This window comes from Notolabrus celidotus, chromosome 23 (assembly GCF_009762535.1).
Source record: "Notolabrus celidotus isolate fNotCel1 chromosome 23, fNotCel1.pri, whole genome shotgun sequence".
NCBI lineage: Eukaryota > Metazoa > Chordata > Actinopteri > Labriformes > Labridae > Notolabrus > Notolabrus celidotus.
This window is the reverse complement of record NC_048294.1, coordinates 17,068,349-17,094,205: the sequence shown is the minus strand read 5'-3', so window position 1 is coordinate 17,094,205 and position 25,857 is coordinate 17,068,349. Positions and strand designations below refer to the sequence as shown.

General features: G+C 40.1%; 1 protein-coding gene across 1 annotated transcript in view; it reads left to right on the top strand.

Annotated features, from left to right (window-relative positions):
* Nucleotides 1-25,857, top strand: part of LOC117807144 (pyruvate carboxylase, mitochondrial-like) — a 408,892-nt gene that overhangs the window by 303,037 nt on the left and 79,998 nt on the right. The window contains exon 13 of the mRNA XM_034676222.1: nt 25,650-25,794. Within this exon, the coding sequence (XP_034532113.1) occupies nt 25,650-25,794 (145 nt within the window). The remainder of the gene's footprint in view (nt 1-25,649; nt 25,795-25,857) is intronic.

Below are 25,857 nucleotides of genomic sequence, written 5' to 3'. Positions count from 1 at the left end.
CCATCTCTCTCTCCCTCTCTCTCTCTCTCTCTCTCTCCCTCTCTCTCTCTCTCTATCTCTATCTCTCACTGTCTATCCCCCACCTCTCTCTCTCCCTCTCTCTCCTCCCGCTGGTCGTCCCCTCGCTCGGTCTCGACAGCTGCAGCACTCTGTCTGCCTCCTCTGTCGCTCTTCCGTCAGGCTCTAGGCTGATTGAATTTTAAGTCATGTTAATCCCACAGTACAGGTGCTGAATGAAGGAGTGGACACAGCAAAAGAGAGGCAGAAAAGAGAGAGAGAGAGAAAATCGCAGAGTACAGGAAGAAAGCTGGATGTATTTTGTGAAATCTCTTCTTTCCTTCAGGGAGGTTTAAAATCGTTTTTCTCTTCTCTTGCCCCTTCTTTACTCAGTCACTTCTCCTCTCCTCATTTATCCATTCATATGCATCTTTATCCTCAGGCTCTTCCTTGATCTTTTTTTTGGCTTACTTTGTCCTTATCTCTCGTTGTGGAGAAGAAGAGAGAGTGTATGATTCCCGGCGAGGAGCTGAAGAGAGGACTGTGATCCGTCTCCGGCAGCATCGAGCTTCAGTCTGAGAGAGGAAGGGAGAGAGAGTGCATGAGTGAGACAGAGAGAGAGAGAGAGAGGAGAGAGAGAGAGGATGAGGAGCGGGAGATATGGGGGGCGGGTGGGTGGATGAGAGTGAAAGGTAAGAAGGAAAGAGGAGAAGAAAGATGGAAACCAGTGGGAGTTAGTGGGGAGATGAGGAGCTGAAGGGAGTGGTGAGAAGAGAGGGGAGGATGAAACTAGGGACGGAAGAGGAGTAACAAAGTAATAAAGTAAATTAACCTGAGTAATTCTGTATCATGTTTATCTCTTTAATTTCACATCTGGAGTAAACAGAGTACAGTCAGCTCATAAAGCATGGACCCGTTTCTGTAGATTTCTAATACAACCAAATCTAAAGCAGTTTAAATAGTTCAACTTTGACCAGCTATGAGTTCAAACGCAGCTCAGAGTGCAGAGATATGGGGATATTCTTCATATTTCTTATGATCAAAAGCTTCTAAAACTGACTAAACCAAGAACAACCTTCCTCCACTGACATGTTCTGCCCTTCCTGGCAAAGCCTGATGCATCACAGTTCAATCCTCCTTTCTGCTGACCTCCAAGACCAATTAATAATGCATAACTAAGCTACAGCATTTCCTTAGGCAACATGTACAGTCGGTACAATGAACCCAAGGGCTTCAGTTTAAATCAGGAGCTGTAAATACTCACCAGTGTACCAAAAACTGAATTAACATGCAAGTAGAAATAGTCCCAAACAAATACACTTTGAGTGGACGGAAATAGCAACAGTCTCTGACTTTCACCTCCTGTTCTGCCCAACTTCAACACCCACCTTACAAAAACACACTGCACTAATCACTGTGAAGCTATATTTATCATTTGGCTTACATTAGCCACTTGCTAACATTAATGCCAATCAATCAATCAATCAATCAATCAATCAATCAATCAATCAATCAATCAATCAATCAATCAATCAATCAATCAATCAATCAATCAATCAATCAATCAGACTTTATTTATAAAGTGCTTTTCATACAATGACATTGTAACGCAAAAGTGCTGTACATAAAAACAACCTAAAATAGAGTAAATTAAGAAAAAGATCCCAACCCAAGCCCCGACCCCAAACCCCCCCCCTAAACCATTAAAAGAAAATAAGATGCTATACTTTAAATGAATACAATAAATAAGTACATAAATAAATAAAATAGAATTAAAAATGACAAAAATTTGAACTAGATATTAAATAAATGAATAAATAAAACTGTTATAAGAATGAAAGCAAGACTAATGATATATATGAAACAAAATATTGACAAAAATAGTAGCTAAACTTGAAATAAAACCTTGAAAAAAGAAAATGTAATGAGTTTTCGGCCTTTCTTTCTGCCAGATGACTTCTAAGTTTGTAATTAGTGAACAGTTAATTATCAAAAGCATCAGTAGCAGTAGGTTAATTCATAATGGCACAGGAAACACAGCCACATGCTTATATAGGTAGGCTAAATTTCTCCAGACCAGCTAAATGAAGCCACATTAAATCACTTTGACGGGCGGTGGGGGTCGCGAGTCTTTGGCACCTATATTTAGGGGGTTGCAGACTGAAAAGTTTGGGAGCCCCTGCTCTACACAACAAGGTAAACGTTTGTTGTGTGTCATTTGGTGGCATGTATACACAATTTTTTAAACGTGCATTTTTTTGCTGTGTGAATGACTAAATGATAGCCCTCAGCATTCTTGTCAATCTAAATGACAAACAGCCTTCAGAGTTTTGCATCGCTCCAAAAATGTCATTGAAGGCTAAAAGTATTCGGTTAGCGCTACCATGATAATAAGGTTGTACAGTACTTAGACACAAACTAAAGCATAGTTGTTTGAGCTTTTTTCCCCTTTATGGGAAGAGCAGCTGAAGACAGGAACTGTGGGGAGTAGAGAATGGGGGGAGACATGCAGCATAGCATTGTGGCCAGGAGTGGAACCAACAACTTCTGTGATACTGACCATTGCTTCTATAAATGGGGTGCACCCTTTTACTTGTTTGTTTGTTTTTTAAACTATGATGTTTCCAGTAGTTATACATTTAAAGAGGTTGAATTAATTGTGTGGAGAAAAAAATGGTTGAAGAAAAGTCTTGTATTCTTTCAACCATCTGCACAATTGGCTAGTCAACTATTATGCCTCTTTAGACCATGGCTGAAGAAATCTTCCCCAACAGCGCCATGAGTGAAATTCTAATCTCTTACAGAGCATTTGGAAACTGTAACATTACTTCTTTCTTTAACATACGCCAAGGATCTGAAGGCTTTTCCCACCACTGATGGAGTGACATGGGGGATAGAAAAAGTAGATGAAGGAAAAGAAGGAGATAAAAGTTGTCCTGTATGGCGAGTGGAAGTGAAGCTCTGAGCGCCTCAAGCAGCTCTGGGATAGAGCGGGATGACAGGGGGGAGCAAAGGAGGATGATTAAGAAGGGGTGAGCGCAGGAGCGGCCATATGTGAGGAAAGAGAGGTAGGGGAGAGAGGAAAGGCCGAGGATCTCTGGGGGCGTCAGGGAGATAAGTGAGGAAGAGAGGGGGTTAGTGAAGGATAGATGAGAGGAGAGGAGGGAGTGATAACACGGCGATAGGAACAAGTGTAGCTGATACGACTTCAAACGGTGGTCGAGCGCTTGATTTCCCCACCACGCCGATAGCTGCTGGAAATAGCTGTTTAATGGAAATGGTATGTGAGCTTGTGTGTGTGTGTGTGTGTGTGTGTGTGTGTGTGTGTGTGTGTGTGTGTGTGTGTGTGTGTGTGTGTGTGTGTGTGTGTGTGTGTGTGTGTGTGTGTGTGTGTATGTGTATGTATGGGTGTGTATGGGTGTGTGTGACCCTTTGCTCAGCCAGAACGTATCACGCCTTGAGGTATTGGATGTTGGAATTAAGTTGTTCTCAACCATTCACATACATGCAGGTCCATTTTGTCAACAAAGTCACACACTGGAGATGAAACAGAAAGATGGGAATGAAAGATGATAAGAAAAGATGGTGAAGAGATCTGGTTGTGCTCTGGGTGAATTGGTTTTTCATGTATCCCAATTTCCACCCCAGAGTCCATTTTGTCCTTCATTCACTTCCCCATCTCCTAAATCTTTCTCCATCCGCCTCTCCCGCTTATTTATCCCATATCCATTCCTCTTTCTTGAAGTTGTTTTTATCCCTCTATACTGTCACTTCATTTTTTCCCCCTCCCATTACGTGGTGTATTTTTAACCTAGCAATGCCAGACCTCCCTCATAGCAAGGTCCAGCAAGGAGAAGTTTGATATATCATTTCGCCAAATCGTACCACGTTTACAGCACTCGGCCTCATGGCTCGTTGATTCACAATTAATCAAACCTCGAGTGGTTTGGCACCCGGTCCTCTCGTCAGGGAGAGTGACCTTGCTGAATGAAATAAACTAACATGACCTACTGCTGAGTGATGGATGAAGCGGGTTCACCAGTCAGAAGAAAATCTCATTACTGAGTGACTTTTGGTTTACATACAGGGACTGTATCCAACACTTCAAGTCAGGGTGGCTCATAATCAGTTCACCTATTGAAAGAATTAAGGCATTGTCCCAGAGCTCTTAATCTATAGGTCAAAGGTCAAAGACTTTGTGTCCTAGAAGATTCCCTGTGACCACAGATCAATAGAAGATACACAGCAGCCATTTTTTTTATGACTTTAAAGACTCTAGTTGAACTACATGTTTTATAATCTATCCAGTTAAGTGTGGCATCGCTAGTGCTGTGTAACCTATACCCTTGTCCAAACACACTCACTTGCTCCCCTCTGCTCTTTGTGTAGGTTTACTTATGAATAAAAAGCCAATACATCATCAAAGCACATGGTAAGCATGTAGAAAAGCAAGAGAAATAAAGTAGCACAAGAAGCTAGCTTGGCTATTACTGATTCTTCACTAACAAGTTTAACAAAAGTTAAGTCTTACTTAACTTACTTACTTGGCTTTTTTCCCCATCAATTTTAAAACTGTGCACATTGTTACTGAGCATCTGGCTAAGCTATAGCAGCCCCTGCTCTGTTTGAAAATGGTACATGCATGCAGTGAATCACATCTGCAAAGGGAGACAAACTGGGCACAGACTGTGTAATCTCTGATCATTTACACCTCACTGTGTATCTTGCTGCAGCCATTTGCAACGTTATGTTTAAATGTCTGGCCCTCTATTATTGTTTATGCCTCCAGAAGTCATTCACTTCATAATACATCGCCAACTAGCATACATTCAGTGTTGCCAACTCCTGTTGAGGACAGTGGCTATTGGCTGTCCTAAAAGTCACTAGAAGTTGCTAAATGACGTCATCATTTAATTTGCATAATTTAAATGATAATGGACGCTGCACGAGAGACGTGTTATGTTGAGGGAGAGACAGAGAGAGTAAAAAACACCCTAAATATGTTTATAACTACACTTAGGAGCCTACAACAAATGAAAGTAAAACATGAAGTTTTTTGACCATAACATTTTCTACATGTTTATTATATACAATCTACACTAACAATCTAAATGGACCAAAAAGAGACAGTAGGTGGGATCAGCCAGCAATGTCTATGTACATGCGTGATACATATGCGGTCTGAATGCTGAGGGATGAACGCTGCCTGCCCTGAATGCAGCCTAGGAGGGACTCACAGCAGAATCCACTGCTCGTAGAGAACGATACATTTCACGTCAGTCTCAAAAAGTCTTCATTTAACAACAGAAAAGTTAGATCTGTCGCTAGTTGCTTTTTTGAAAAAGAGTCGCTAGAGGGGTCTGAAAACTCGCTAAATATAGCGAGAAAGTCACTAAGTTGGCAACACTGCACACATTTACTGATTCCATAGGTTTATGCTAACTTCATGAAACATTTTATGAGTGTCCCTTTCCGTCATTCAAGAATTTAACTGAATATAAGTAAAAAATACCAATGAAAGTCGTTTTTGACTTTGATCCATTAAAAACAGTGAGGAACACAGCACAACAGCATGTTGAAAATACAATGTGTTAGCCATTTGCACAACGAAACAGTCTTATGGAGGTGCAACGTCACCATTTAATGATCAGATAAGCTACAGACAACTCCTAGCATTTAGCTGCTCACTAGGAAGGGACTTAAAACTAAATGTTATGTTTGATAGTGTCAAGGAGAGGAGTCACTTTTATCTATCCCAGTATATCACTCTAACTTGACGTGTAGAAGCTTTAACTTAAAGTTGTTGAACGCAAGTGTTAGCTGTTCTGACGTTAGCTTACAGGCTATCAAATATGTCGTTTTTTGAAATACAGCCAAATGTTCCTACAGATTTTCATTATAAATCATTGTTTCATAAATCAGTCCATATTTTAATCATAATTATTGCTGGAAATTCATTTCAATATATTTTACTTACAACCTTGAAGAGGAAAGTCCGACATTAGTAGAACATTTTAGCTTCCCACCCTGAGTGTGATGATAGAGGAAAATGGCTGCTTTGTGAATGTAGGGGATTGCGATAAAGTGAATCACCCTGTTGAGTCTATTTTCCTCTCTAGGACTGAGAGCGCAGCAGAGAGATTGGCAGGATTCTTTTTAGTTCTTTCTAAGTGATGCTGCAGTTAATCAGAGAGAGGGCACACCGGCTCTGCTTCGGTCAGGCCAAATTAGCCCTCAAAGTGAAGACAGTTGCTGGGGAGTCGGCCCAATGACCCCAAGCTGAATTAATCTTGAGAGTTTTTTTTGTTGTTTTGCTCCAAATTGGTTCCCTAGTCAACTCACAAGTGATGTCAACAAATAGAAAACATCTCCAGTCAAGTGTTTATGCAGCTCACTCAGCTGCATGCGAACACCTCAGCCAGTAACATTGGTTTTAAATAACTGAATGCTGCTTTGAATAGAAATGAAAAGGATCCTCAGACATTCACATATTTGTTTAAAATAGACAGAATTTATTTCTAGACAGTCCAAACTCTTTTCTGCATCTTACTGGATTCTTAATAAAACAATAGCAATAAGATATAACTGGTTTTAAAAGTGTCCAAATATGTGAGTAATAAACTGTGGACCTGAAAAACACTTTGTCAGCAACTTAATGGTAATTTATGGAGCTGTTTTGACCTTTAGTGATGATGTGGACCAGTGCTCGAGTCTTTTTTACATTATTTTGGTGTAAAGCATTTATTTGCATGCTCAAGCTTGGGCCACACAATAAATGAGTGTCCATGATGAACACATTACAATAGTCTGAATTATGGCCATAAATAAGAAATAAACAATTTATTGTAAGCATTAAGCAAAGTTATTTCATGTGTATATTTTTGGATCAACTAAGACATAATGGTGCTTTTGCACTATTTTGCACAGTAAGAGGAAGCTGAAGTGAGCTATCAGCCACCCTTTGATTAGTTTTATCTACTTTGCTGGTGACATATTTATTTATTGTGGGTTTAGAAGAGGCATAGTAAAGGGCAGATACATTTTTAAAACTGTGAGTTATACATAAAATGCACTCTGTTTATCACAGCTCATATCATTATTGCAGTGTTGAACAACATAATCACACATTGCAGATCTTTCTCTCTCGTTTGCGTCTGTGCTGGCTGATTACAAAATGCAGAACTGCCAATGGTTCCACTGATCCACAGTGGGTATAGCTGTGCAAGCATGGAAAGTAAGACTGTTTGCCAGTATGCATGAGTGTGAAAAATTCCAGTGTATATAGTCACTTAAAATTAAACTTGTGTCCTGGGAGGAAGGAAATGTATTCAACACATTGTTAGACCTTGAAGATGGTAAGAAAAAGTTTCAGTGAGTCAAACTGAATTCAAACTTCATTTGTGTTCTTAAATAAAACTCCACGGGGCACCTTTAACCTCAAAGGCTTTGCTTCATTTCAATCTAGTGCACTAAAGTATATAGCAGCAGCCATGTTTTTTAAGATATAAAGGTTAATTTTCTTCTTATACAGTGGGAATGCATAACAAATAATGTGGCCACTTTTGAAAAACTGGATGAAAGCAGCTCAAGCATTGTGTTTTTTAATGTTTTACTGTTCGGCACCAACAGTTAGAAAACAGCTAATAAATAATAGAAGACATCTAACAAAATGTGCTGCTTAAACAGAAGATGGAACTGTGTGTCTTTTCTAACAACAGCAATGTAATCTAATTTGTACGATTGTCAGCGACAGAAAGAAAAGAACAGCTAAATGAACAAAGTCTACATCTCTCTTCTACTTATGTTTATCTGTCATTTAGCCAGTTTGTCACCAAGTGAAGACAAATTTGGTGTGTGTGTGTGTGTGTGTGTGTGTGTGTGTGTGTGTGTGTGTGTGTGTGTGTGTGTGTGTGTGTGTGTGTGTGTGTGTGTGTGTGTGTGTGTGTGTGTGTGTGTGTGTGTGTGTGTGTGTGTGTGTGTGTGAATGAGTCACGGTGCATTGGAGACGCAGCAGCTAAATATAGGCAACACTGAAACACAACAACAAATGCACTCAGCACTCAATGCCTATGCACACAAACATGTCACACATAATCACCAGTGTGTCAAATGCTTCCAATCACACACACCCACACACGCCCACACACACTTAAACTTCACACATGCACACACATGGAGCATACATTTCACACAATCTATTGGCCACTAATACAGAGCAGGACACACACACACACAGATAGAGGGAGAGCATGATTGAGCATACTCGTTCACTCAGAGATTGGCATGATCGCATGATTGCACACACAAACGCACAATGATGTCACACAAATCAGGACATGACCAGCACACCCTGCAGTTAGACACACACCTCTTATAAGGCTAAATGAACCACAGAAACACACACACACGTACACACACACTTGCTGGGCTGTGATGTCAGGGGTAAATGGTGTGGAGGTTAAGATCGAAGGGCAGATCCCCCTCTATTTGTCTCAATCTAGGGATAATGAGAGACAAGGGCAGACCCACACAATCACACACGCATGCAACAGAGTCACACAACCCCGCCTTGTATTTTTGCTCTGTCGTTTACATGTCATTCAGCTTTTATTTATTTCCTCTGCATTAGTAATAGAGTTTCCAAACGATTTCCCAGTTACTGCTGCCAGACTGTTTTACAAGCCATGGGCAGCAGTCAATGAAGTACGTGGAAAACATGCTGGGCCCCATTTGTCTATATTGCTTTAAGTGTAAAACCTTGACAAATACACTCTGACTTAAAGGCACAGGGCAGAAATTTCTTCAGGGCTATGTTGTTTCTTGGAAGAAGAATTTAATATGAAAGCCAAATGTTTCAAAGAGTGAATTGTTTTAGTGCATTACAGGCTGCTGGAATTTACTGTGGAAATAACATAAATGAATAAGAGCCGACTAATGAAACACTTTCTGTGTGTGTGGTCTTATAAATAAATACAAATCTTTAAAGAGCTGAGCAGGATGTAAGAAAAGGTAGTTTAATGCTGAAATACAAAGTTAGGGAGTGCAGATAAGATGTTGTTTTGATGATTGTTTTCTTGATATTAGCTGCAGTTTCTTGGTGTTAGTTTTGTTAATGAATGGTTGTTTTTCTGTGTGTATTTCACAAGAAAGTAGGGATGCACGATGTGAGGATATATGTATTAGAAATGCAGTAATACAGTTAGCCCACGGTTCAATACATGCCTCAGGTTTTTTAGTCATGCTGTCGGTTTGGCAATTTTACAGAAAGAGAAAGGGGCTAAAGAGAAGAGCTTCTTTTTTAAACTCAAAAACTTTTTTCATTATTCTACTTTTATGCAACAAGAAAAACAAAAAACAAAACAAGATTTTTACTTTATACTTACTGAAAGCAGAGACTCTGATGTGATGCATACAGTATTTGTAACCTTAACTGCACAGCTTCGTTTCGTGGCTTTATTAACGTAACATTACAGCTTCAAATGTTTCTATAATCTAAATAGTAAATTCTATAAATTATTTTAACTATAGATCTAAACTGCCCACACAGAACATGGGTGTGATGTCATTATTACTGAAAGGTGGGTGCCTTGCAGCCTTTTGAAAGCACAAACTCTGACCATAACCTGGTGCCAACCAAGTTAGCTTTGCTAAGTAAGCTAGCAGGTGATACAGCCAGGATAAAAGAGAGACAGCTGCTTAATGCTGAAAACTCTGACTTCAAAATCAACAGATCCACTTTTCCACTCAGAGAAGTTTTGTGCATCTCTTCCGACACTAGCGCTAACAGTGCTATTCACTGCTTTCAGTGCTCTGTGTTATATTCTGTCTTTCATTAGATGTGACCGCAGTGACTCCGTCTGCAGCATCGCACATAGTGTTTGGATATTTACTCGCAGGAGGAGTTTCCTCATCCCAGCGTGTGGAGTCACAGGCACATAAACAAACAGAGCCACTTCAGAGAGAAATATAATGCATGGAAGCCAGTTATAGCAAAACCACAAATAATGCGATTCACAAGCATGCATCGGCATGTGGATGCCAATCCAAACAGCTCGATATTATCTTGAGAATTGTGGCATCCCTTATGAAATGACTACTTGTAACCCAAATCCTATCCCCTTTGTCAGGCTGATAACTTACTGGCCTAATGTATATTACACATCCCCATAAAAAGGAGAAGTTATATGCCTGTAATACTCAGATTGTGGCTAATAATCACTATCAGAGAGAAGGAAGCGTCTAGAGTGATTGTTCATTTATTCCCTGCATACTAAAATGCAATATTTTTCTTCATTTTCTCTGCTCTGATGCACAGCCTTTTTGCTGTCAGGATACTACTACAGTTTGCCCTTGTGTCTCTCTATGTCTGAACAGTGCAATAAAACTCTGATTTTAGCATTGTCGAGCATGTTCAGAGATGTTTTCCCCAAAGAAAGGAGTGCCACTTTCTAAATTGCACTTAAAGGACAGAAGTTTGTTTGGTAGCCTGGAGAGTGCTCGTCAACACAATGAAGACCCGAGTGTCTCGGCGGCTGACATCTTTGGCATGTGTCATCAAACAGTCTGAGTGGATGTGCTGCAAAATGCTGTTAAGGTACGGGTAGACAGTCAGAGCTGGATTAAGGTGTTTACATGTCTGAATGCTTTTTAATAATGTCACAAAATTACACATATCTTCATGGGATTAAGCTTTTTCTGACTGTGAGAATAACCGCATTAACAGGACCAGAGTTTGTTGTTTACGCTGCCTTAATCGCATTATAATTGGATTACTTGGTGTGCAACTAAACAGCCAAACACCTTTCTCACAGTAAGACATTCTGACTTGTTAAATGCAGGTGTAACTATAGCATGAACAAACGGCTGTTCTCACTTTAAAAGTGCCAGAGCCCTGGTGCTGCTCATGCTGACTCACCGGCTGGAATTATTGGCACGACTAAATGGAAGGTTGCCATGTTTCACCTATGTTGTTAAGGTCTGTAACTTGTCTGAGTTTCCTCTGCCAGACAGTGATTTCAGCACCACGGACAGCACTCATGAAAAGAGCCCAAACACGGAGCAGCAGCAGCAGGGGGAGGATCAGGAGCTTTAATCAAACAGCGTCAAGAAAACCAAATGTGAAGAGCTATAAATACTAACTAGAAAATCACAAGCAACCAAAATTAAGCTGTAAAAACATTGACATAAATAATGCATGATGTTCTGTGCTGAGAAAATCCAGACAGTTATAGCACATTTGGTAAATAAGAGACAGCTATTAGTCATGTGGTGTCCTGGGCTCCCCCACTCCCTGAAAATAGAGACTATGGTTGTTTTGGGATTAAAGGCATCCTGCTGAGCCATAGATGGAAGAAAAGGATTAAACGTGGTTGTGTTGGTTGAGTCAACATTTCTATTTTGGTTAGCTCTTTAAACAGGAGTCCATCTATCTGTGCTCAATATTTATTATTACTGCAGATGCATGAATGAATCATCTCTTCACCGCTGACAGTTGTCATTGATACAGAGAGCCCATTAGATGAGACTAAGGCCATTATCAAGATGGTAAATTGAAATTGTTTGAACAGAATTTTTCAAAGACATCTTTCAAAGTATGATAAGGAAGGCGATGTTTACTTTGATCTCTCTGAACTCACTGAATCCTGCCTCATCTGCCCTTGTAGTCCTTCACCCGAAATGACCTTAAGGTAACAAAGCTTGTGTAGCACATGTTTGATGTATTGTAATAGTAAAATCTATTATGTAAATGAGCAGATGGCTACTTGAAAGAAAAATTGTACACTTTACTGAAGAATTCAGAAATGTGTTTTTCATTTCTAACCTATTCAATCTTTATTTAGTCATGATAATTAAACATTTTTTAAGCAATCGGCAGCACCCAAAAAGATAACAGCAGGTTGTTCTATTTTCAGATACAATATTACTATTAGACTTGAAATTAAAGGTCATAACTTGGCAATTCATTCCTGTCACCATAACTCTTTATTACTTCAGTTTCTTTAAGCTGTACACTTTTATGACCTCCAACTTTAAATGTATATACTTAATGTCTTGTTCTTTTTTATTTCACTGCCCTACACACCATCCCTACCAGATAAACCCTCTCCTTAAAGATTGAAACAGAAGGGCTGCATGTTGCTCTTTACAAAGATAGCTGTAACTGTAACAAGGACCAGTAATGGGCGATACCAAGTGGAAGTTTGTACAGAGATTGAGAAATAATGTAGAAGTTATGGAAAACTGAAAAAAGGAATATGTGGTGCCATGACCTGAAGATTATATCTGCTTACTTAAACTTGAATGACTTTTGAAATTTGTATTTGTCAGGATAAACCTCTTCAGATCTCGTTTTTGACATAAGGAACTTCAGACAAACTTTAAAGTGAAACAGTTTTCCTAAAGCAACTCAAAATTCAAGATTAAAAATGTGTTTTTTGTCCAGAGGGAGATTTGTTTTGGACACAAGGCTGCCACATAAACATACATATAATACAGTACATACAAGACATAAATGCATTACAAATGCAACCAACAAACCCCATTATAACTCCACCTTTTGGGCTGATTCACTGATGTGGAGATGATTGAGTTTCAACATCTGTCGCGGTATCTCCTCTTAAATTAAATTGGGACTCTGTAGCATCGACCTGATGGAAGCAGCTCAAGAATACAGGACATGTGAGCTCTGGAATACAATCTTTGACCGAGGACATTTGGTATGATAATATTCTTTAAGGGTTGGTTAGATATGGATCTTCTGAGGGACAAAACTCTTTTAAGTAAAAAGCACTTGTAATAATCTGCCACCTTGTATCTTACATAATAATCAGCCTGTGATGCAGCAGTGACTCCTTAACATGCATGAAAATGCGTTACACCATTCTTATCACCAGCAATGGAACGACATCATAAAGCATCTGTTACTGTAGAAGCATTAACATGGACTTATCCTAAAGCAACTGTTAGGAGCTTTTGTGTTGAGTGTGGAAACCCCAGTGCACAGCGTGCTACCTCTGATCTCTTTGCTGGTCCTTCCCTGAACATGCATGTGCAGAATTTTCCATTAAGTGAAATCTCTTCCTGTCTGCTGTGAAACTTAACCACTGGAAATGGAAACAAAGGCTCTATCTGTCAGACTGCTGTAAATCACTTCATTAATTTCCCCACACAGTGACAGCAGTGACAAGCATTTCAAAATAATTATAATGAAAGAGTAAATCTTCCCTCAGGTTCTCTTTCTTGCTTCTCTAGTTTATACAGAGGAATCTGAAGAGTTGTTTCACAACCATTTAAAACTCCTCACAGAAGGTTTAACTCTATTAGGTTGAGATGATGCTTCGAATATAAAGCATACCAGGAATGAATGGAACAGGCATTTTTTGACATAAACCCCATTAATGACATTTAGTTTCTATCATTGAATGTGTAGAGATGGACAACACATATCCACCTCCTCCAGTTGTACAAAAGTGAAGCCAAAATTACCCCCAGCTGCTAACATGTTGCGTATTTGGGGCCTGCATATTGGGGATCAGTAAGTAGAGCTGTGGTTTAGATGTCTGTATCTGAACCTGTTTGCTATCCAAAAAACACTGCACAGTCTACAATGTAACAGCTTTCTGTGTTGGTTTGCAGCAGACTATTGAAAATTCAATGACTCTTGTATTAGTGTTGATTAGATTTCCTTTCACCATTCTACCTCTCTGGTTCTGTGCTGATAAAGCGCAGTAGGAACAGCATTTGTCAATCATGGTGTTACACGCCTCTTCTGTGGCATTACAAACAAACTACAACGAAGAAAACCCAAAAGAAGAACTGACTATGATGATAGAAATCAAGTTTGAGAGAAATGTGTCTTACTTGTATTTCATTAAATTTAGCCCTCGTCCTATCCATTTACAGAGGAGGCGGGCTCTATATCCTGAACTCAGGCCAAGTGAGTTGGGGTTGGTCCAATTGTTTTGTCTTTACTTCTTGGGAGCTGTCATGCCATCCATTGTAATATTGTGTTAATTAAAAAAGTAAAGCATTCATTATTAGTCAAGTGTGGGTCTGTACACACTTGGTGGTGTCACAGCAAAGCTATGATTTAACATCTTTCATTTTAAAATTAAAAAACGTTTACAAAACCTTTCATCTATCCCACGCTGTGAGTTCGTTCATCATAGGTACGCAGGAGAAGCTTGCCCGTGAATTAACATTCACAGCACATTGATGAAACCTGCTAGTGAGCTGCTTGAGGAAAAGATATTAAACTACACGTCGACGCTACAACTGAAATTATCTCTCACTTTTGACAGGTCAACAAGTATCCATTGACATGAGTAAGAGTTGACCAAAAGAACTGCCATTAGAACTTTCTTTCATCAAAACCCACCGCCTGAAGCTCATCTGCTGACAGTAATCTTAAAAAGTGGACGAAAAACGATCCAGCATGTATACCTAAATTAAAGTCATCATGCTGCCAAAAGCAGGCGAGAACTGTTCTTGCTGTTGAAATATAATCCGTATAGCCGGTGTGTTTTGTTGAAGTAGATCACTTCATCCTATGATTTAAGACCAAATAGTTTTCAATTCTGCTTCTGCTGTGTATCCATGTGATTGGAGTAGTAATAGGGTTTATTGAGCTGATATCCCAGAGCGAAGCTATGAATTCCTAATGTGCTCCCCAGGTCTTAAAAGGTCTGTGATCTCCTGCTGTTTTATGCAGTCTCAAAGCCGTCTGGACTAACCCAATGATGAAGCATGGACATTCAGTGGGACAGAGAATGGTGTCACAGTGGACAGAAAACGTGGATTTTTTTTCAAGATGGTCTAATCATTGACGGTGTCATACCAAAACCAACAAGTCTAACCCGTTTTTTTATACCTTTTGCAACAATCTAAGACACCATCCTTCACAAGTTCATGTTAATTTAGCAAAGCAGACCAAACAGCTGCTAATAGAGTCTGAGATGGCACACTCTGTGGGTTTGGAGCACATCACAACTCGTTTTATGCGTCACAGGCATACTGCTTAAGGATTCCCAAAATACTACTAAGTAGCTATCTGTTTTAATAAGCTTGCATCCCAAGGTCCCACAGAGAGTCTGAGAAGGCCTCCTTTTAGCGAGTTCAATGCCCCAATTTTTTGATAGCAGATGAGTCTGAGTCAGAAAACACACGTCTCGGGTTAGTTGTCCTTCCTGGTGTATGTTTCTCCCCCGGGTGTGAAGCCACCGCAGCGACTCTTTTAAGAGTATTTAAAACGCACAGGATTATTTTGTGTCTGTTTAGGGAATCTGCTTTTATTGAAACCACTTTTATCACCTTGCCTCATCATCTCATCTCCTGCTTCAGCTTGTAATTTCCCACATTTCCAAAAATTACTCTTTGCAGGCCCCAGGGAGTGCTATGAACTTCAGCAGCCCTAGTCTGGGATTGACGTGTAAGTGGTTACAGCTATAGCACTTGTGAAAAACTGTCAGTCCCTTTCACTCAAAACACAATATATTTTGCTGCAGGAAAGCATTTGCTTGAAACTGACAATCTTCTGGTGCTTCTACACTAAATGGGTTTTCTGTAAGTTGTTGAACAAATTGGGTTTAGTGAGAGGAATTTTTCTCTTGGGTGCTAGACGTTCCTAGAGTTGTTTACTGTTCAGTTTTAAAATATCTTGTTTCATATCGAACACTGGGTGCTGGAGATAACTGGACTATGTTGTAGTAGCTGTTGCATTTCCACAGTGACATCCTTCATCTTGGGTGACTGGGAAATTCAGCACAATGGTCAGCGTCCCAGTCCGCTAATAGATGCAACTGAAACACATTTGGGAAGTCCTCTTATTATGAACTATCAGTCTTTTTGCCATTTATATTTAAACTAATGTGATTTTTCTGTTCTCCTTTCTCATTTATGTTACTTTTCAAGGCCCTTGAGAAAAACCTATGCACGCAAAGCCGGATTAAAATAGACTGTCTCATGAAACCTGATGTACACAGATGCTTAAAGAGACATGCACATAAAACTTCTTGTCAATGTATTTATTCATATTTCTGCAAATTTTTCCACACACTGTGAGCCTATTTACGGTGAAAATATTCCTTCGCCCCGCTCCCCTGATGAACTGCAAGGTGAAAATTGCTTTGCCACAGAGCAGTGATAGGAGTTATTACTGGAAAGATCACTGTTCACATTTTTTATTTCAGTGAGGAGAAGGACCCTGTGGCAAATGTCAAACACTGAATCCAGATTTAATTTTTAGGCACAGCCATGAAATAGTCATGCACAGATCTGTTATCTCTGTAATGGAGCTGGTCGTAAGACAGGGATGAGGAATATATCTGGGCTACTCTTGCTTTTCCTTTTGGCAGTAAAAACGTTTTCCAGAGTGTATTTCAAGGCAGTAAAGGCCACTGAAATAGGAGTTGAAGATGGTCGCAATGATGAATAGTTATCTGTGACTTAAAGCAAAAAGGAGAAGACGTGAGAAATCAAGAGAAAATTAGAAACTGAGCGGAGAATCAGGGGCAGGACCTTGGCATTAAAGAGAGAGAGAAAATGGAAAAGAAGCTCAGAGGGTGAGGTGTGGTCACAGTTATTTGTCACATCCGAACAGAAAATGATCATCAGTGCTGTCGCCTTGACCCCCTTACTACCGCCCTGGACTCACGAGGTGATGCAGTTGAATGTAGAGACGACACAATAGACGAGAGGAAATTAAGCTTTAACTGGCCTTCTGACTGAAATAAGTCACTGGACTTCAGCTACCAGCCAACTGAGACCCACTTGTGGATGTTTTGTCTCTTGTGCTGCTGTGTTTTTCTGCGTTTGTCCATGTATGTTTTTTATCAAGCCTCAGGTTCCAGAGAGTCTCCATCATAAATATTTGCTTGGTAGCTGCTGCTTTTCGTTGGCTATAAAAGAAAGAGGAGTGTGTGTGTTTATTTTAGGTATTTCTTGCCTGCTTGAGTAAATTTGTAGCTGATATGAGTGTGAGGTGTCCACCACATGTCTGTGTGTATACACGTACTCCCAGGGCTGTGCATGTGTGTGTATATGTGTGTGTGATGATCTTGTTTACGTGTCCGGGCCAGTGGTTAAGGCGTGACGGATGGGGATAGGGGAGACGGAGGAGGAGCGGAGAGAAAAGACGAATGACCTGACAGCTCCCCTATTCAACTCCTAATCACTGAGGGAGCGTGGAGGCTGTGTGTGACAGAGACAGCTAGTGTTTGTGTTGGGGGAAAGACGGTGTGTGATGTGCATTTGTGCGTCATACTGAGCACTGTGAAAGGTTTAAAATCCAGACTCAAAATCTCCTCCTGCTCAGTCTCTGATACTGTTTTTGAACCCAGTGTTGTGTACAGTAACTCCATATTTATGTCAGACAGACTCTTACAGCTCACAGCTGTATGCAGGTCCAGTCTCCTGTGTTTCAACCATGTTCCAGTAGTCTCTGTGTGTGTGTTATGACTCTACTCAGCTTGCCTCAGAATGTTTCAAAATGAAGAGGCGCTTTGTATGCGGGTGATCGGCCTCCTGCAAGAAAGCCAAAAGCAAGAGGAAATCAGGATGGCACTCCTGCTGCATGGGGAAAAACAGATCTCCTTGTCATTCCAATTAGGCACACTTTTTCCTTTCCCACCTGTTGCTAGTGTTACTTGTGAGATCTCCACTTTGCCATGATGGTGGCCTCTTCTTTTTTTGACTTTTTGGTTGGCTTTTTGTTCTGTTTTTTTGTCTTTTGACATTGAGATACATTTTATGGTGGCTCTTTAACTGACTTGTATTGAGTCAAGCTGCATCAGTCAGAGTTCAAGTTAGAGAGCATGTATAGTGAACAAGTAGCTATACAAATTAGAATCCTTACAGGATGAGCAAGACCCAGGCAAAAAGTAGATGGCTCTTATGTGAGGGATAATGTAGTTATGGGAAATAGAATCCTGACAGGGTGAGACAAGACCCCCAACGCTTCGCTTGGCAATGGGGTATTGGCTAGTAACTCAAAATACAAACATATTGGCAAAAAACTTGGTCAAAAGATTATCTTATAGATTTTTTAAAAATGTATGTTGTATCCAGTTTTTAAAAAATAGTCCCAGTGATTTCACAGGAGTTAGCGTTCCATGGTGATGGATTCCTATCTGCCTGTTGCGGTCGATTTAACATGAATCTGTCCTCATTCAGCTCTCCTTCTTCTCTGAGCTCTGTGGTTCACACACCTTTAAAAATAAACAAGGCAAATGTCACAACTTTGAACCCTGCTGCTATCATCACCACCACCGCTCATAGTTTAAGTTTACTTGTAGTGTCAACTTAAGGTTGGACTCAACTGCTCTTCTGCCCTTACTAATATTGCTGGAAGGGATCCAATATAAAAATATCCGTAGTCTGCCATTTAACATGCTAACCGGGACTAATGCTTTAGCCATATTGTTTTGATGGTTTTAACGGTTTTACCTCACCTTACAGTCTATGGTATCAACAAGCAGAAGCAAAATGTGCCGGAACTCTCTTCCGCGGATTGATTTGCCATGACGCATGATCAGTTTGCCTCTGGTGTTGCTCATGTTTGTGAAAGTTAATCACCGGCATCAAGTGGTTGTCTAGGGGTTTTGACCAATCAGAATCAAGCATCTTACACAACTGGAAGTTCAGTAAGAAAGTTGCATGCATAACCACCCCTTAACTAAGTATTATGCTTACCACCAACTAAAGACATAAACAAGTTGACACAAAATGTTGTTTTAAAGATGAGTGCTGGTAATATATGTTGGTCCAACACCTATTTATATTCAATAGCAATTGAGTCTTCCCAGATGAGAAACAACAGACTATTGCTATGTAGTGCTGACCAATGAGCATCAAGTATATTAAACAGCTGTGTAGTAATTATTAATCAACAATAGGATGCACCCAGCTGTGAACTTCACTGCACCGAGTTCTCAAAATAGAAGCCCTCTGTGACTTTTCCTTTACTGGTGTTCGTCTTTTGAATCATTGCTGAGAGCTTTGGCCTTGCTGACCTCTGACATGATGCCACATACTGATTGACCCAGGTCATGACCCTGACCTTGACCATCTTTAAACTCAAACATCCAGAGTCAGCCCAAACAATCCCAAGGCCACTTGCTTGTGTGGAAAAAAAATAAAATAAAGCATAATATGAAATTGAGGATGTGTGGGAGGACGATGAGCCGCAAATTTTGTTGTTCCTAATATTTTCCTCATGTACCTCAGGTTGTTGTTCTTACAATAATTTGGTGCACATCATTGCAGCAGAAAAGAGGATTACACAACAGAAAAAGTCGGGGTCCAGATTAGTGTCAGTACAAGGACTGACTCTAATTCAGGCGTGAATATGAAACACAACTGTGGTTTTTAGTAGCGCTCTCAAAGCAAGAGGGAAATCAGATGATTTGTGAGACACTTTAAATCTATCAGGAAAAACATGGTGGATGTAAGTGCACGTATTTCATTCTGATCTGTTAAACACCTTTACATTGTAATCGAAGTTCAGCCAAGTGAAAACAATCTCTCCGTCCAAGCATTGAGTAAGCATGCGGTACAGAGCATGACTCAGCTCCCCCCCCCCCCCCCCATTACTTTAGAGCTATAAAGTTTTCTACACACAGCAAAACTGGGACCAGTCTGGATGTCAGCACCTGTCGTTTTTTCTACCCACCTACTCGCCTGATTTGTTGAGTGAAAAATGACTTCTAACCTCAGCGCTGCCAGACTGTAGACAACGAGAATACATAAAAAAGCAGGTGATATTCTGCCCAACAGCCTGTCCAAAGATATATCCAGATTGCATTTTACTGTCAGGTGTAAATTCTCTGTATATCTCTGACATACACACACTGAAGCAAAACATATGCTCAAAATAATCCCATTATTTCCACGCATTTTCTCTTTTTCTTACTGAGATTAGTTATTTTTCTTTAACTTACACTAACTCCTCTCTTACTCTTAAGTTGGTGTTGTATCTAGCTGCCTTGTGTTAGGAGTCAAACCAACAGCTTGAACATCAATTCTTAACTCACTGTGTGGCACTGGCAATCACCAGTAAAGCTGATTGAAGCAAGAGTGATAACAACCAGCTGTGAGCAGAGTAGTAATAAACTGAATGCTCTGGTGTTGGATCAAGCACTGTCAGAATAAAAGTGGTAATAGTCAGAATCCAACAAAACACAGTACATGTGATTTCTTTTGCACTGAAATGAGGCACTGACTTCTGATACTGAGCCCTGTGTGAGTAGGTAAATTTGTGTGTGGGTGTGTGTAAATGAGATCCTGTTCAAGCACTAATTCACATTCAGACGTGTTTACTTTCCTGCTAAACTAATACATTTCACAGGTGTGTGAGGGTGTTTGTGCTGTTTGCTAACTCAGGCGTGTTTTGAAGCAAGGAGACAAAATCATCACTGGCAAGAAAGTACGTGTGCATGTGTGTGCTTTGCATGCTGTGTGCATAGCTGTGAGAGCTAGAGCCAAGCGGTAGTTACAGGGCATTCAAATCAGGCAAGGGCCTCCATTGAATATTTGTGTGTGCATGTGTGTGTGTTAGGGAGAGCGAGATATCACCAGTAGCATGATGAAGATTAAGGATGCAGGAAAGATTGTGAACAGTGCAAAAGGACGGATCAAAGTGTGTGTTTCCTGTCATTAGGGTAAATGAGGAGAAAGAGTAAAGAGACTTTGTGTGTTTATGTGTGTGTGTGTGTGTGTGTGTGTGTGTGTGTGTGTGTGTGTGTGTGTGTGTGTGTGTGTGTGAGTGTGTGTGTGTGTGTGTGTGTTTGTGTGTGTTTGTGTGTGTGTGTGGTAGCCACAGGCATACAGAGCAGCCTGATAATGAACACATTGATCTGATACAGCAGAGGAAAGAGACAAACCTCCATGTATGGTGTCTATCATCCCTCTCTGTATTAATAGTGTTGCTCATCCCACCTTCCCCTTTTCTACCTCTTACCATTTTTTCATTTCATAAATATTGTAATTGCTAACCACCTATATGTGCACTTCTTAGGGTTTGCTTGTTTACACATGTAAATAATATATAAGGTGATGATCAGAAATGAGGGAAGATTTTGGTGCAGGTGAAGCATGAAAGTTCCCCAAGGACAAAATACAAAACACAACTAAACTGAAACTTACAAAAAATAAACAGTCTTCTCTTTTTTGTTTTACATGCAGTGCTTGTCATATGGATTTGCAAAATACTTGTGTCAGTGAAGACCTCTTGAGTACAATTTAAGAACCTTTCCTTTGACAAACTCTTCAAAACCCAGTTATCAAATTTGAAATAGCATCTTAACATAAAGTCAAAAATGATAGAAGTAGCTCTATTTCTTAGATTTATACATTTCCTTGTGAGAGTTATATGAAGAGGTTGTCATGAATCTATTCTGGGCTTCACACAGGAACTGTGTTGGCTGCATGATGGATGTTAACAGATTACAGCATTCAGGCAGCAGGCATGAACAGTGCGTCTCATGTACCGAAAATCTAGAGAATACCAGGGTAGCCTACTTTTTTCTTTTTTTTTTTTTTTTTTTTACAAGCTGCGCGTGGATCTTAGCCAAACAACATAGAAAATGATAAGCTGAAGGTTGTATTGGCTTTAAATCAGCTATATTTATGTCACACGTATAAAAAAAATGGAAGTTAAAATTTCTGGTGTGCTTTTCAATCTGCAAACCCAATCTTGTATAAAAAAAATGTCCCTTGTTTCATACAATGATATGAAGTTTTGTTAAGGACTGTTTTCTTGGTAAATGAAGTCCCATGCAATTCTCTTTATTTGAGTCTCTGCTGACCTTTTGTTGAAAGAGTTCACTTTCACAGCAGGTAGCCAAATTTATTATGAATTAACATCACATTAAAGGAAATAATTATTCTTGTGCGATCTCCCTCTTCTTCTCTGCCTCCCTCTCTGCCCCCTTCTTTGCTCATACAGCCATCCGAGTGTGAATTAAGCACCCAGTTTTAAAGGAAACAAGTTAGCTTTCTGTTGAGACCGACCTTGGAAAGCTCTATATCACCCAAAAGCATACCCTGATATATAAGAAAAGGAAGTTAAAACGGAGTCATAGGATTTAATTACATAAGTATACTGATCAAATAACTTCAAGATACACAAGATATCCTCCATTACAATCTCTGCTCTTCATCTCCATATCTGTGTGCATACAGCACCTCAATGTAAATCAAGGACCAGTTTTTGATGTTAATCAGATCAGTATCTTAAAGCTTGCCCCTTGAAACCACTCATGTATAGGTATGGCAAACAGCCTGGTAAGTGAAGAGTGATTAACATGTATATTTCATTCACGTGAGAGTAGATCACACATCTGTTTCTTCCTTCCAAGAAATCTATCTTGATGAATAGTTGTAATAATTGATGATTTTTGCCTCACAGCCAACACGCAGATACAGTCTGCACATTTAATCATACATCACATCATACTGTCAGTACCTAAGCAAGGCTAACTTAGCATAGTCTAAAGTCTGGAAATAGGGAAACTGTTTGCCTGGTTTCATCATAGTATGACACATTTTCCCTAGAGCACTTTACTCTTGGTACTTGAACAAATTAAACAACACATTAATACATAATGTGTTAATTACCAAGCTGGTTGGAAGATTTTATTGCCTTTGGACAGAAAGACTAGCTAACAAATCATGTTTCCAGTCTCTATGCTGCTGGCTGTAGCATCACATTAAGTGTACATGCCTGAGTCATATTAATGGATTGTCATTTTTGTTCAGGAAAAATAATGAGAGGGAATATGTGGAGTAATGAGCTTCAGAATTGCTGGTAGACAAGGGTGCCTAACGAGTGTGCCCCACGTACAGAGGCTATAGTCCTTGTTGCAGCCGTCACTGGTTTGACGCCTAGCCTTGACTGTTTGCTGCATGTCTTCCCTCACTCTCTACTCCCCACAATTCCTGTCTCTCTTCAGCTGTCCTATCAATAAAGGCGAAAATACAGTATTCAACGTTTTGCTAGGCTAGCTCTGTCCCAATTTTCAGTATTTGTGCTAAGCTAATTAAAGCTGCTGTTGGTAGGGATGGTAGGAATGGTAGGAAATGTTACTTTTTTTCTGCTGGGTTTGTAGAAAAGGTCATAATTCCCATCGGTACTCATCGGTAAGTGAAGTAATTTGAGACTATTGCAAAATCTCTGCGTTTTCCAATGCCTTTGTATCAGGCAATGTTATTATTCCTCTCATTCCCGTCATGACGGACCAATCATAGCTAATCTCCAATCCTCTTTCCTGATTGGTTAAGGGGCGGCCCCTACTACGTCCTCCGATTGGTTATGAGTCTGGCACTATCATGACTGCACGCCGATTTGTGTTAGGGGGCTAAGAGGAAATCTGGTTGGGAGGGATAGTGTTGCTTTAACTGCTGACACATACCTGTACAAAAATGGTATCAGCTTTTCTGTCCAACTCTCAGTAGGATAAGTTACTATTACTTCAATTGATTTTTAAGGCACTGAAGTTGTTCACAAAATAGGGACAACAATGTTTGTGTTGTTAGCATCATATGCTATGCCCTTCAAAGCGACAAAATAGCTTGTCTGCTTGAGGCTGTCCTTTGGTTTTTTGGATAGTGCTGAAACATACAATATGACGATATTAAATTGTTTATGTCTTGCACCCTCACATTGGTAGATGCGCTAAACGGAATAAGTAAGATGTCCACAGGTTTTTGAAGTCATACCGCAGTTACAGCATTGGGCAGAAATGCCTCTCTGTTTTTCTCCACAGCCTGTAGCCCAAGGCTTGGCAGTGTGGTGCAGCACAGCTACGTGAATCCCTCAGCTCTCCTCTCCTCCTCCTCTCCAGCTCTCCTTTCTGTGGCAGGAGGCTGAGAATACAGTGTCATTTTTTTTGTGTGTTTGCCTCCTCAGAAGATGAAATCCTCTCTACTTGCTGGGAATGCAAATGCCTGGAGAGATGTACATAGTTTTGCCTCTCAATATCAATTTCACACTGTGCACTGCATTTTATTGCTTCTATACATTGACAAAAAGCCCCAGCTTTGGAAGATATTGTCATATGAATTATACATACAGTACAGGGCTGCTGTCCTTTTTCTAACTCTATATTTCCTCCTTCTCTCTCTTCTCTATTATAAAACCACATACATGCAGATTCCCCTCCCTTTACCCAGTATTTCATTATTACTACATCTCATTCTGGCTCTATTAATATGACCAACATGTTCTTTATTTGCTGGAGCACATTGATCTTCCTCCTCCATCTCCCCCTTTCTCTCTCTCTCTGCTGGTAATGAGGTGTGTGTCTGTGTGGTTTGTTTATTGCTCAAATCCTTTCTACCAATAATGGGCTTCCTCAGTGATTGTGCGCAGCAATTATTTGAAGTCGCTCTGGGTTTGACTGTCAGCTAAATGCTCAAATTGTGGTTGTAAATTTTGACCATCTGTGAGAGGTAGACTTTGCATGTGTGCATACTTTACATGTGTTTAGTGTCCTTACTCCTCCACTTTGTGACGGATGGGTTCTATTTCAGGGTCTTCTTTATAGATAGTGATGGGGATGGTACATTTCAGGCTTAGCAGGAGCAGCTTTATATCCCATACCCATGAGGTCTCCTGGGATTCTGTCTTAGTTCTGTGCTCCCGTTGTGCGCGTCTGTGCATATTTATAAATAAAAGGGATACTTGGATGCTTGGTCATGAGTGGCAGGGGTTTTCTTCTTTATAAATGCCACTTAAGACTCTGTCTTTGACATTTAGGGTCTTAAGCAAAGACACTTATAGCAGACTTTGAGAAATAATCTTTTCACGCTGTTTACATTCCTTCACTTTCTGTCTTTCCTTTGGGACATTAAGCAGTGATAAACACTTCCAAAGCTGCCCTAAGAATACATTAAATATCCTCTTTTCTCTCATTCTTTCAAATGACACTCCTTCTCGACCATTTCTACCTTTCATTCTACTCATCTCTCTTCCTCGTCCTGTCAATCTTTTTGCTCTTTTCCCCCTTTATTCACTCTCGCTGCCTCTTACGATAATACAAAGCAGTCTATGACATTGTTAAGAACGGCTTACAAGAGTGAAAAAAACAGCAACAAATCAAGTATTGAAATTAACTCCAGCAATTACATCTTTCCTCTCTGTTCTCCCTCTCTCCCTGTCTTTGTTAATTTACTGAGCTTAATTGGCGTGATAATACTTCTGAGTCAAACAAACAACAAAATAGAAATAGAAAGTAATTACTTTTAACTGTTGACATTCTCCCTCTTCCCTGCATGTGTGTGTTTGTCTACTGAAGCTGAGATTATGCAGTGTTTAGCATACTCTGTTATTTGCATTTGGTGTTTGTGATGCCAGCGTTTGTGTGTTTGGCAATGAGTTAGTAAGCTCTGTGTGCACTTTCACAAAATACTGTTCAACACCAAGCTCTTAAGTGAAATGTTTTCTGCACAAGAGATGCTTCCTTTGCTTTCAAGTGATTCACTTGCAGCGGAGTGATTGCTTCTCTTCACTTTGCATTTTCCTGTGCTTACACAGTTGTGCAAAAAGCTTAACAAGGTACAAAAGGTGTTCAAAAGTTTTTTTGGCATAATATCTTCAGTAAAGAAGCAGCAAATTAAAAGTTCCCCCCTCTGTTTTTCCTCTGTCTCTCCATCTCTAGACCAACATCCCGTTCCTCCAGAATGTTTTCTCCAACCACCAGTTCCTCCACTCCACCGTGGACACGCAGTTCATCGACGAGAACCCAGATCTTTTCAACCTCAAACCGACGCAGAACAGAGCCCAGAAACTCCTGCATTACCTGGGTTAGTGTACAAACAACACACACACACATACACACACATACACACACAAACACACACAGACGA